This window comes from Apteryx mantelli, chromosome 7, assembly GCF_036417845.1.
Source record: "Apteryx mantelli isolate bAptMan1 chromosome 7, bAptMan1.hap1, whole genome shotgun sequence".
Lineage (NCBI taxonomy): Eukaryota > Metazoa > Chordata > Aves > Apterygiformes > Apterygidae > Apteryx > Apteryx mantelli.
In genome coordinates, this window is record NC_089984.1 from 28,766,342 (window position 1) to 28,777,451 (window position 11,110).

Sequence of the window (11,110 nt, forward strand, 5' to 3'; positions counted from 1 at the left end):
GGCTTCCTGAGGGGCTGGTGCTAGCTGCACGGAACAGCCCTCACTGGAGTTTCCTCCGTGAGTTAGTCCAGGTTTTGCAGCACTGCCAGCGCCTCCCGGCAGCACCACGCCATGGCGAGGAGTCCCGCGGCTGCACCGCGCTGCAATGAATCGCCTCGTGCCCCGGGGGGGTTCGTCGATGCCAGCTTTTATTGACACGGACAAATCTCGGCTGCCCCTTGGAGCCGAGCCCGTCACGCAGGGACCTCCGTCTCCCCCTGCGGCTGCGCCTTGGTCTCCAGCGCCTGGCGCGTGTCTACCTGCCACTGCTGCACCAGGTCCGTCGGGGTCTTGCCGTCCTGCGAGTGCGGGCAGAGGTTGGGCGCCAGCCGGGCCGGGGGCAGCGCCCGGCCCCCCGCACCCTGCGCCGCTCACCAGGTTCTTGGCCATCATGTCGGCCCCGTGCAGGATCAGCATTTTGATGATCTTGTAGCGGCTGAGCCGCGTGGCGTCGTGCAGAGCCGTGTCGCCTTCCTGCGGGAGAGGCAGGGCCGTGCCAGCCGGGCCCCGGGGCCCCCCGGTGCCACCCCTGCGGACTGGGGCGCCGCGCACCGCTTACCCTGTCCGGGGAGTTGATGTGCGCCCCGCAGTGGATGAGGTGCTCCACGATGTCGGGGTGGCCCGTCCGGGTGGCCACGTGCAGGGGGGTGCTCAGCAGCTGGGCCAGGGCAGGAGACGGACACCGGGAGGGATCGGCACCGCCGTCGCTGCTAACGCACCCGGCGGCGTGCCCGGCACCCTGCACCCCAGCGCGGCCCCGTCCTCGCGGGCGCTGCCCCGGCTCACCTTATCCTTCAGGTTGAGGTCCGCGCCGCGGTCCTGCAGCAGCTTCACGGCGGCCAGGTGGCCCCCCCGGCAGGCCCAGTGCACGGCGGTGCAGTCCAGCTGGGCGCGCAGAGCCCGCGTCACGGCGGGGCGCGCCGCCAGCCCGTCCCCGCTCCCTGCCCCGACGCGGTCCCCCGCCCGCGGCCACCTCCGCGCTCCCGGCAGAGCATCGCCTCCTGCCCGGCCCCGCGCGGCACGGCGGGACCCCGAACCTGCTGCCGCTCCGGCCGCGCCGTGCCCGGAGGCCGAGGCCGAGGCCGGCAGGGAGCCGGAGGCGGGGGGCGCGGGCTCACCCGGTCCCTGAAGTCGATGGTGGCGCCGCTGTCGAGCAGTTTCTGCAGGATGTCCATGTGTCCCTCCAGCGAGCAGCGGTGCAGGGCCGTGCGGTGGAACTGGGGGCACGAGGCACCGCGCTGGCCGCTGCGTCCGTCCCGCCTGGCCCAGCCTGGCCGTGCCCCCCGCTGCCACCCCCGGCCCCAGAGGCACCCGGCCCTCACCCACAGGCGCAGCCGGGCATGGCGGGGTGGCACGAGCGGGTCGTTGGAGGTGTCCCCCCATGACTCCGTGCCCCGGTGCCCATCATTGGGGCGCTGCACCGGGGCTCGGCAGCCCGTGGGGAGCGCTACCTCGTCACACGTGTCCGGGGAGCCTCCATCTGCCAAAAACTTCTCGACGACGCGGATTTTGCCCTGGACGGCAGCTCGGAGGAAGGTCTCCGGCTCCACGGGGCCCTCCTGGGGGCAGGAGAGGCTCAGGGCCAGGGCACGGCACCGCATGGGGGGCAGCGTGGGGGGTGCCACGTCCGGCTCTCCCCACGGGGGACACGGAGGCTGGCAGGGGGCTGGCCACATCCGCGACCCCCATCCCGGCACCCCGTCCCGCGCCCCGGGGACGCCCCCCACGTACGATCTCCTGGGGCTCGGGGGGCGGCGGGGGCTCGGGGGTGGCCGCCCTCTCCTCCCGGCGCTTGCGGCGCTGCTTGCGCAGCTCGATGAGGTGCTGGATGCTCCCCACGTCGATGATCTCCCGCCGCAGGTCCACCGAGCTCCTCCGCACCCGCTCCTGGCCCTGGGGGGGACACACCGCCCGTGAGCCCAGGGAGCCCGGGACACTCACCCGGGGTCGCCGGTACATGCCATGCACCGTGCCTCCGGGAGCGGTGCACGGCACGGGGGGCCATGCCGCCCCCCAGCTGCCGCAGCCCCCCACCACGGCACCCCATTTGCCTTTGCCCCATGCCCAGCCCCACACCTTGATGGCCTCGACGGCCCGGTTCCTGGGGCCGCGGCGCTTCTCCTCCTCCAGCTCCGGCGTGTCCATCCGTTCCACGGCCGGTGGCTCCCGGGGACCCTCGCCTTTGAGTCTCTGCACGGACACGTGGGGGAGGCTGAGCGCTGGCCCCGCTCCTCGCGCCCGAGGCCCCGGGCACGGGCACCCACCTCCCCGAGGCACCCACCTCCTCCTCCTCCGCCAGCTTCTGGTCGATGAGCTCCGTGGCCCATTGCACGTCCGGCTCCATGTCTGCCGGCTGCGGCCTCTCGTCCCCGCCGCGGCGGGCAGGGAGCGCCTGGCCCCGGGGCTGCGGGCGCTGCGGGCGGCTCGGCTGGCCGCGGGGCTTTATGCCGCCGGCCCCTCCGTCCCGCTGCCCAAGGGCACCGACAGCTGTGGCTGCTCCGCATGACTGGGGCAGCTTTGTCATGAGCTCACCCTGCTGCTTTCGGTGGCCCCGGCTCACCTCCGCCAGCGCCCGGCCCGCTCTTAAAGAGACCCAGGGCCCCCACCGCGGGCTGCGCGGGACCCCCACACTGGGCTGCACCGGGCACGGGAGGCCGGAGAGGCTCGAGGAGCGAGGCTGCGGGTCTCTCCTGGACCTGCCGGGCCCCAAGCACGCACCGCCAGCCCTCGGCACCCGGGATGCTCCGCTCGGCTCCCGTTGCCCCATCCCTGCAGTCGCTCCCCAGGTGCTGCGAGTGAGCCGCAGACCAGCCCGTGCCGGCACCGGGCAGCCCAGCCCCAATGACCCCACGGGGCCCACCAGCATCTCCGGGGCGCCCTGGCACATGGGGTGCAGGGGTGCTGCTCCCTGGAGCGAGGGGAGGCGAGGGCACACCCCCGCTGGTGCCCAAACCCTTCGGCCGGGAGCAGGCGGCAGGCGCTGCCCGGGGCCGCAGCTCTCCCCGCTGCTTTGGAGGATGACCTCAGGTTCGGAGCGTCCCAAGCAGCCCGGCCAGGGCCCGGGCAGCCGGCTGGCCTCCGCGGGCGCACACGGGCAGCCTGGCAGCGGCACTGGGAAGCAGAGCTGGCAGCTATTCCCGGCACCGGCTGCATCGCTCAGCCCTCCCGGGCTTTGCTTTCCCCATTTGTAAGATGAGGCTAGTGCTGCCCTGCGCTGGGACAGTTAATGCGCTGGGCACCGGCTGCCGGGACTAGGCAGAGGACCGGAGAGGAGGGACGGAGGGGGATGCGTCACCCTCTCCGGGCAGCACTGGCCAGGCACAGCCTGTTCCCAGCGCCACCCTTGGGTGCTCTGCCCCGGGCGATCGCGGCGTGCCCTGTCGCGGAGCCGGCCCCGGGCCCTCGCCTTGCCAAAACGGAGCAGAGGTAGGACCGGCACGGGGACCCCACCGGACACCCCAGCCGGCCAAGGATGCTGGGGCTGGCGGAAGGATGAAAAGGCTTTATTGATAAATACACAGACTATGTACAGAGGGGAGACATCTCCACCCAGCCCAGCGCCCCGGGGGCCTCCCGGCCGGAGGGAGCAGGAGCCCCGGCCCAGCCTCCGGGCCAGGGCCAGCAGGTCATGGCCTCTCCCCGACAGGACCGCCCTGCAGCGGGGCCCTGGGCACGCCGACCCCCCAGGAGACGTTCAGTCTCGGACCTTCTGCAGCAAACGGGGCGCACGCCCGTGCCCCCAGCGGAGAGGGGCCACCGCGGCAGGCACAGCCCCGCACAGCCCTTTCCGAGGGAAGACCCAGCCTGGGGGCACCTTGGTGGCCCAGGAGCTTTGGGGAGGGGAGCAGAGGCTGCCCACGTGGGCACCAGGGGCTCCGGCTGTGATAGGGCACCGGGGGCGCCCCGGGGGCTGCTGCTGTGCCCCTGCGTGGGACGGGACCTCCCGGCTCCGCCAGCCCCTGCCCCATCCTGCCAGGCCCGTGCAGGCGGGAGCTCAGTTCCTGGGCGGCAGGGGCTGGTTCACGATCACTTGCACGACAAAATCCTTCTGGATCTTGGTCTCCTGCAGCCGCGTGCGGTCAGTGAGCAGCTTCCCTGAGAAGAACCAGCGCTGCCAGGCCAAGTCGATGCCCTCCTGCGCCTGCAGCTGCTTCTTCAGCTGCCCGATGGTGTCGCCCATGCTGGCGTTGAGCCGCAGGTCCTTGCCCGTGGAGAGGCGCACCTTGAGGGCGAACTCCCGCCGGGCGTTGGGCAGGGGCTCGGCGGGCTCCGCGCTCTCCTCGTCGCTCCGCTCCAGGATCAGGTTGACGGGCGGCGCGAGGCAGTACACGGGCAGCTGGTACCGGTTGCCCAGCTCATCGTAGCACTCGGTCAGGGACCCTGGGGACAGCGGGGTGAGAGGCTGTGGGCACGCGGGCACCCCCGACCCCGGATGTCCCCCACCGCGCGGGTCCTGGGGCTGGCGGAGGGCACGGGGCCACCCCCTGCAGCGGGCACAGAGCCTGGCTCGCCCCCCTTGGCGCGGCTGAGCCCTGCCTCAGCTCGGCAGAGGCACGAAGGCAGCTGGTGGCCTCTCTCCTGTCCAACCCAGGGCTGCTCCCAGGGCCCCGATGTGCCCACAGGGCTCCCCCGGGATGTGGGGCAAATAGCGCCCCTCCACCAGCCCTGCTCCGAGCCCCCGGTCCTGTCGCTCACCGTGGGGCAGGGTGATGCTGGCTCCGTCCAGGATGGCCTGGGCCAGGCTGTGGTCGTTGGCCTCCACGGCATAGGCAGCTGCCTTCAGGGCGTCCCAGATCTCCTTGCGGCCCTCGAAGGCGGGCGCCGTGTCCCAGAACTCGTCCCGCTTGCTGCGCAGCTGCCCGTCCGTCATGGGGTAGTCGCTCTTCCACTTGGGACGCTCCTTCTTCAGCGGCTCATTGCGGCCTGCGGAGGGAGCGGGAGGCTCAGCCGCGGGACGGGGCTCCCAGGCGGCCCCCGGCCCCCCGCCTCCCCGGCCCTACATCCAGGGGAAGGGCGCTCTGCCCGCTGTGGGCCGCGGGCACCCCTCCCGCTGCGCACAGCGGTGTCCTCGGCCGAGCACGGCTGGCCCTGCCCAAGGGCCCCGCAGCAGCTGCCCCCCAAGCAGCGTCCTTGCCCCATCCCCTGCGCCAAGGGGACCGGCGGGGTGGCCGCGGGGCCTCGAGGCCCTTTGAGGCAGGGCAGTATTTATAGCTCGGGGAATTAGCCAGGGAATAAGCTGGTGACTCGGAGCGGAAAAGGGATTACGGGGGCTGAGCTGTGGCCCCGGGGGGAGGGCAGGACTCCTGGGTCCTCTCTGGCCACCCTGCCACCCCCGCCACGTGGGTGCCCCGGTGCTGGGGCTGCAGGGATCGACTCCGGGCAGCACACGGCTGAACACACGGGGCTTCCCGCGGCCTCGCCGAAGGCCCCCGGAGCCACGCGGAGGGCAGCTGCCCGCAGCGCAGACCAAGGCGCCTTCACCTAGCTGGCGCCCGGCCGGGCAGGGGGGCACACGCGCTGCGACGCCGCGCTGGGGAAAGCCCTGCCCGAGGCGGGATGCCCCGGGGAGGCGATGCTGCGGGAGAAGCCCCCGGGGCGCTGCCAGCCTGCGATGGGTGCGACGGAGCAGGTCCTCCCTGAAAGAGCCCCCCAATGCGCTCCCTGCTCAGTGGCCTCTTGGGCAGCCCCCGGGGATCCCCGAGCACCCTGCACAGCCCTGCCCTCGCCGAGCCGGCCCGCGGCCCCGTGGGAACAGCCCTGTCCCACCGGCCCCACAGCAGGGCCGGAAGCAGGGGGCAGGAAGGAGCTGCTGTCACTCCCAGCTGAGCAGGGGACAATGCATGACAACAGCTCCTTCCTGCCTCCCCTTTCCGTGGGGCCGGCCAGCGGGACTGCTCCTGCCGGGGGGATGCGGGAGGGCACGGAGCCCCGGGCAGGAAGGATGCCACGTGCCTGCACAGCGACCTGCCAGGCACGACCCGACACCGGCAGCTGCCGCAGCCCTGCGCCACCCGCCTGCCCGTGCTCCAACCACTGCACCGGGGACGGCCAGCTCCTGGCTGAGCCACATCCCCCGGAAGGCTTTTTCCTGGGCAAGCACGCAGCGAGGCGATGCACGACGTGACCCTTCTTTGCACCAGCCCTCACTCTCCCCTGCCTTTCCTTGTGCGAGACAGATGACGTGGCACCTGCTTGCATAGCGAGCACCTGGCCCAGAGCTGGGTGCAACCCGTGGCACCCACCCCGGGGGCCCCCACGGGGCATGGGAGAGCTCAGCTACCCCGGAGGACCAGGACCCAGGGCAGGGCGCCAAGCGTCCTTGAGCAGGACCCGCGGGCAGCACCCTGCCTGTGACCTCATCCCCCGAGGAGCGAGGGCAGCCGGCTGCAGCCAGCGCTGCCGATTCAGCAGTCACGGTGCTGGGCAGGAGGGATTTGCAGCACCGCAGGACGGAGCAAGGTCAGGGAGAGCACCTGCCCCAGGAGGGCGGCGGAAGGGCGCCATCGCGAGCCTGAAGGACGGAGAGCTGCGGGACGTGGGCAGAGCCGGAGAGCCCGGCTTCATGCTGCCTTGGCCACCAGGGCCACCGTGGGCGTCCTTGGGAAGGCTGCGAGCCGCGGAGGGAGGCCGGGCGCAGTGCAGGGCTGGGAGAAAGGTCCCTGGCCCTGCTCCGGCAGCCTCCCAGCCGCCCGCCGCGGCAGGCAGCTCCGGCACAGCTGACACCGCTCCCCAGGGCCAGCCAGGCGAAGACGCAGGGCTCCCGGGGGGACAGCGCGCGGGGAAGGTCCCCTGGCGCAAGGCGCCCCGGCCAGCACCATCCTCCCTGCTTCGTTTCCAGGAAAGGGAAGAGGGCTGGCGCTCGGCGCCAGGGCCGGCTCGGGCGAGGAAGTGGGATGGGAGCGGCGGGGGACGCGGGGCCCGGATGTGCTCCCGAGCTGGCAGCGTGGGAGGGAGCCCAGCCAGCGGGAGCGGGGACAGGCTCGGGCCGCGCAGCCGCCCCGGGAGCCTGGCCCAGGTAGGCAGGAGCTAAGCCTCTTCTATTGATCGCTGCTGCTCAGCCCGGGCCCGGCCGCCTCTAATCACCTTGCGTCGCTCTATTCCCGGCCCGTTGTGCAACCCTCCACCCCCTTCCCGGCGCGGCGCCGCGGCAGCACCTCGAGACAGGTCCGGCCGCTTCCTGCGCCCGGCCTCGCGCCAACAGGATCTGGCTGGCAGCCTGCCCCCCGCGCCGCCGTGCCCGCGCTCCCTGCCCGCGGCTCGGCCCCGCTTGCAAAGCTCCCCTGGCGCGCGAGGGCCTCGGGCGGCAGGCGCAGGGCCCGGAGGCTCGCTCTGCGGTGGCGGCGAAGCGCAGGTGGCACACGCTGCCGCCTCCGGCCGTCCTGGCAAGCCAGCGGTCCCCTCCTCGGCCAGGCAGCCGCGTGCCTCCGGCAGCCCAGCTCCGCTCTCCTGCCCCTGCCCGGGGACACGGCTGTCGCCTGCGCCGGGGAGCCCTGCCAGGAGCCGCCTGGAGGCAGCGCAGCCTGAGCCTGCAGCCGGGACCGGCCGCCCCCGGGGCCGTTTCCTCCGCGCAGGACCCCTCTCTCCGGACTGCCGGTCGGGAAGGGGAGGGCAGGGAGCAGCTCGCAACAGCATGGTGCAGGAAGAGGGGGCGAGAAACGCCGGATCCACCTGGCGCCGCGCAGGGTCACAGCAAGTCCAGGCCGGGCAGAAGCCAGCTGGGCACAGGGGCTGCGCGGCAGGGCTCCCGCGGCAGAGGACCTGCTCCCTGCTCCACCGCAGCAGGGAACCGAGCCCAGTTTCTCTCCAAGAAACAGGCTCCAGCCTCTCACCCCCCACGCGCTGGGCTGGGAGTGCCCGCTCCGGCAGCGGGCCCACGGTGCCTGCCGGAGGCGAGGCGGGCACGGGGCGCTGCGCTCCCCTCCCGGCCGACGGCAGCTCCCTGCGTGCCGGGACCTGCCAGCCCTGGGACTGTGTCCCCACGCTGCGGGTGAGGGCAGCTGCAACCTTGCTTCATCCCCACCCGCCGGGGCGCAACCCTCCGCCGCCTGCCAAGGCGGCTCCCGCCGGGAGCAGCAACCAGGGGCTGATGTCACTCCGCAAGCAAGGGCAGGAATTGGCCCGGGCACCCAGCCCTGGGGACGGCCCGGCTCCGCCACAGGCCGCGAGCACGAGCCACCGGTTTGGTAAACCCCCGGGAGCCCCAGGGCTGCCCCGGCACGTCGTTGCCTCCGCCGCCCGCCTGCGCCCTTGGCAGGGAGCAGGGCACACGCAGGCGCTCTGCCCTTGCTTCCCAAGGAAGGGACACACTCCAAGAAAGCGGAGGCGGTCAGCGTGGCTGCTGGGGACGCCGCGGCAGCGGGAGGAGGAAGGCGGGCTGGCCGAGGAGAGCTCAGCAGGGATGCGGGATCCTCGTAGGGACCGCTCCAGGCCGGAGGGGAAGGCGGCAGCGATGCCGGAGACGCCGGCAGGAACGCGGCTCTCCAGCCAGCCGTGGCCCTGCGCGGGAGGGGGCCCCCGCGATCAGATGCTGTGGCAGCAACACACACCTGGGAAAGCGGCTGAGAGCCCAGCTCCGGGACGAAGCGAGACCTCGCAGAGCCCCTCCGTCACAGCTCACCTGGCGAGGGCGCAAAGGACCCCAGCGGGCCTGCAGGTGGAAAGGAGAGCCAGGGCCTCCGGATCGGACCCTGCCAGCCACAGCAGCACAGAGCCAGCACGGAGGTGTTTACCAAGGGCCTTGCACACCCACAGAGCTGAGCAAACAGCCCCGGCCGGGCCGGGGGCCCAGCAGCACCCGCACGTTTGCAAGGACACGTCCGCATCCCTAGGCAGGACAGCGTGGGGGCCGGTGCGCGCCACGGGGGCTGCGACCCCCGGGAGGAGCAGGGCTGCTATCGCACAAACCAGACCCGCGTGGGCTTCCACGGGGAGCAGCTCCGCAGAGCGGCGAGGCACAGCTCACCTGGCGCCGGGAAGGCCGTGCCAGGCGGCCGCGCTGCTCCGGGCACCGAGCCCACAAAGCTCGGGGCCAGAGGGAGCGAGCCTGTCCGCATGCGCTGGCAGGGAGACAGCTCCGCAAGGGAGCCCCGGAAAGGAGCCCCGAGGCCACCTGGCCGGCTGCAGGCAAGCGCTGCCCGCCATGCACCGAGCGGTGCCTCCACACAGGGCACCGTGCACCGCGTCTGCTGCCCTTGGGGAACATCCCAAAAGCCCCCGGAGGGCTGGGACGCAGGAGCAGTTGTCCTAAAGCACTGTGCACAGGCTTCACCCACTTTCACCAAGGCAGGGCCACGCTATTCGCGGAGCAGACCTGCCATCCTGCCGGAAAACCTCTTTTCCTCTCGCCCGCCTGCAGCCCGGCTCCCCGGAGAGGGCCGGGGCTTCCCTCTGTCCTCACCCGCACGCACGGCGCTTCCTGTTCCTCCTCTCCAGCCTCCTCAAGCGCTTGGCTCCAAACACCGTAATTAGCAGTGGGAGCAACGCGCGCTGTTATTGCACCGGCTGGGGAGGAGGGCGCCGGCAAGGGAGGCATGATTCACCCTGCCGCCCGCACGGCTCTTGGCGGGGCCGGATTCGGGAATGCGGGGGGCTGGTTCTTGCAGGGCGCGATCCCCCCGCGCACTCCGAGTTGCAACAGAGCCCGCCAGCAAGCTTTCCCCGGGGACCGGCACCGCTGCAGCCAGCCGGCGACTCCGGAGGTCGAGACGCGCTGGACCGGGTGTCAGCAGCCAAGTTAATTCCCGCAGGCAGGGAGCTCAGCCGGGACGTGCGGCCGAGTGGCCGAGCCACCGCGCGGACGGTGCCACGCGCGGCGGCGTCCCGGGGAAGCACCTTACGTAAGCGCCCTCACGCAGGTATTCGGTCGGGCTCCCGGGCAGCTCGGCGCAGCCCACGGCGTTTGCAGGGGCACGGCTCCCTCCCGACGGCAGGACGCCCGCGGAGCCGCCCCACGCCAGCCGGTTCCCCAATCCCAGCGGGAGAGGGGACGAGGTCCCCGCAGCCACGCCAGCGCGTGGGCAAGGCGAGACCCCACACAAGAGCTGGCCGGACACCGGATCCCTCCGTGCCGGGCGCAGCAGGACAGAGCCCGAAACGGGGGCCGCCGCAGCGCACGTCACCGGCCACGACGCCCCCTTCGCCCCCGGCACCGGAGGGCACCCGGGGGGCGAGACCTTTGCTTTGGACGCTTCCCAGCGCAAACCTGGCGGAGAGAAGTGCTCCGGGGCTCGCGCAGGCCTAGAAGCAGCGGGAACCGGCAGAGCCGGGCAGGACGCGATGTGACACCCCGGGCCTGATCCTGATCCTGATCCTGCCCCGCGCCTAGCGCGGTACCGGAGCGCAGCGGCGCCGGCTGCGAGGAAAACGCCCCCCGCCCCGCGGCGCTGCCGCCGCCGTCCCCAGTGCCCGCGATCCCCGCCGGTGCCCACGACCCCCCGGGGCCCCCGATCCCCGCCGGTGGCCCCAATCCCCGCCGGTGGCCCCCGGGCGCCCCGCTCACCTGCTCGTTTGCGGGGGTTGCCGGCGGCGGGCCGCTGCCGGCGCTGCCGCCCCACGCAGCCGCCCATGTCGGGGCTCAGGAACAGCGGCGGCGGCGGCGCGGGCGGCGCGGGGCGCTCGGCATGGGGCCGGGGCGGCTCCGCGCTGCGCCGCCCGCCCGCGGGGCCCGGCGCCGTGCAGCCGCGCCGCCCGGCTCTGAGCGCCGGGGCCGCCCCGCCGCCGGAGACACCCCGCGCTCCGCCCTCCCCAGGTGCGCATGTGACCGCCGGCGGCGCCCGGGCCCGGCGCGCCCCGCCCCGCCCCGCCCCGCCCGCGCCGAGACCCCCGCCCGGCACCGGCACCACCGCCGCCGCCGCCACCGCCTCGCGGGCGGCACCGCCCACGTGCGCGCGCCCGCTCCCACAACGCTTTTGTCCCATCCGCCCCGCCGTACGCGGGGAGCCCCGCCCCCTCGGGGGACCCACGGTTCGCCCTCCGTGGTGGGGAGGGGGTAGGGGCCAGGGGCGCGCGCCCGCGGCGCGCATGCGCCACAGCCCCTCCCCGCGCGCGGGGGCCGGGCCCGCGGCGCGGCGCA

At 73.6% G+C, this 11,110-nt stretch overlaps 2 protein-coding genes across 2 annotated transcripts; both read right to left on the reverse strand.

Moving 5' to 3' along the window:
- Positions 1 to 171: 171 nt before the first annotated feature.
- Positions 172 to 2,383, reverse strand: ANKRD2 (ankyrin repeat domain 2). The gene is made up of 9 exons (XM_067299607.1): positions 2,321 to 2,383; positions 2,116 to 2,229; positions 1,771 to 1,932; positions 1,491 to 1,598; positions 1,158 to 1,256; positions 826 to 924; positions 599 to 697; positions 415 to 513; positions 172 to 338 (listed from the first exon to the last, which is right to left on the reverse strand). Exons 1-9 carry the CDS (start codon positions 2,381 to 2,383, stop codon positions 234 to 236), a joined length of 948 nt encoding a protein of 315 aa, XP_067155708.1. The 3' UTR covers positions 172 to 233.
- Positions 2,384 to 3,526: 1,143 nt separating this feature from the next.
- Positions 3,527 to 10,674, reverse strand: UBTD1 (ubiquitin domain containing 1). The gene is made up of 3 exons (XM_067300120.1): positions 10,538 to 10,674; positions 4,735 to 4,962; positions 3,527 to 4,419 (listed from the first exon to the last, which is right to left on the reverse strand). The coding sequence occupies exons 1-3, from the start codon at positions 10,602 to 10,604 to the stop codon at positions 4,034 to 4,036; spliced, it is 681 nt and encodes a 226-aa protein (XP_067156221.1). The 5' UTR covers positions 10,605 to 10,674; the 3' UTR covers positions 3,527 to 4,033.
- Between the last annotated feature and the right edge of the window lie 436 nt (positions 10,675 to 11,110).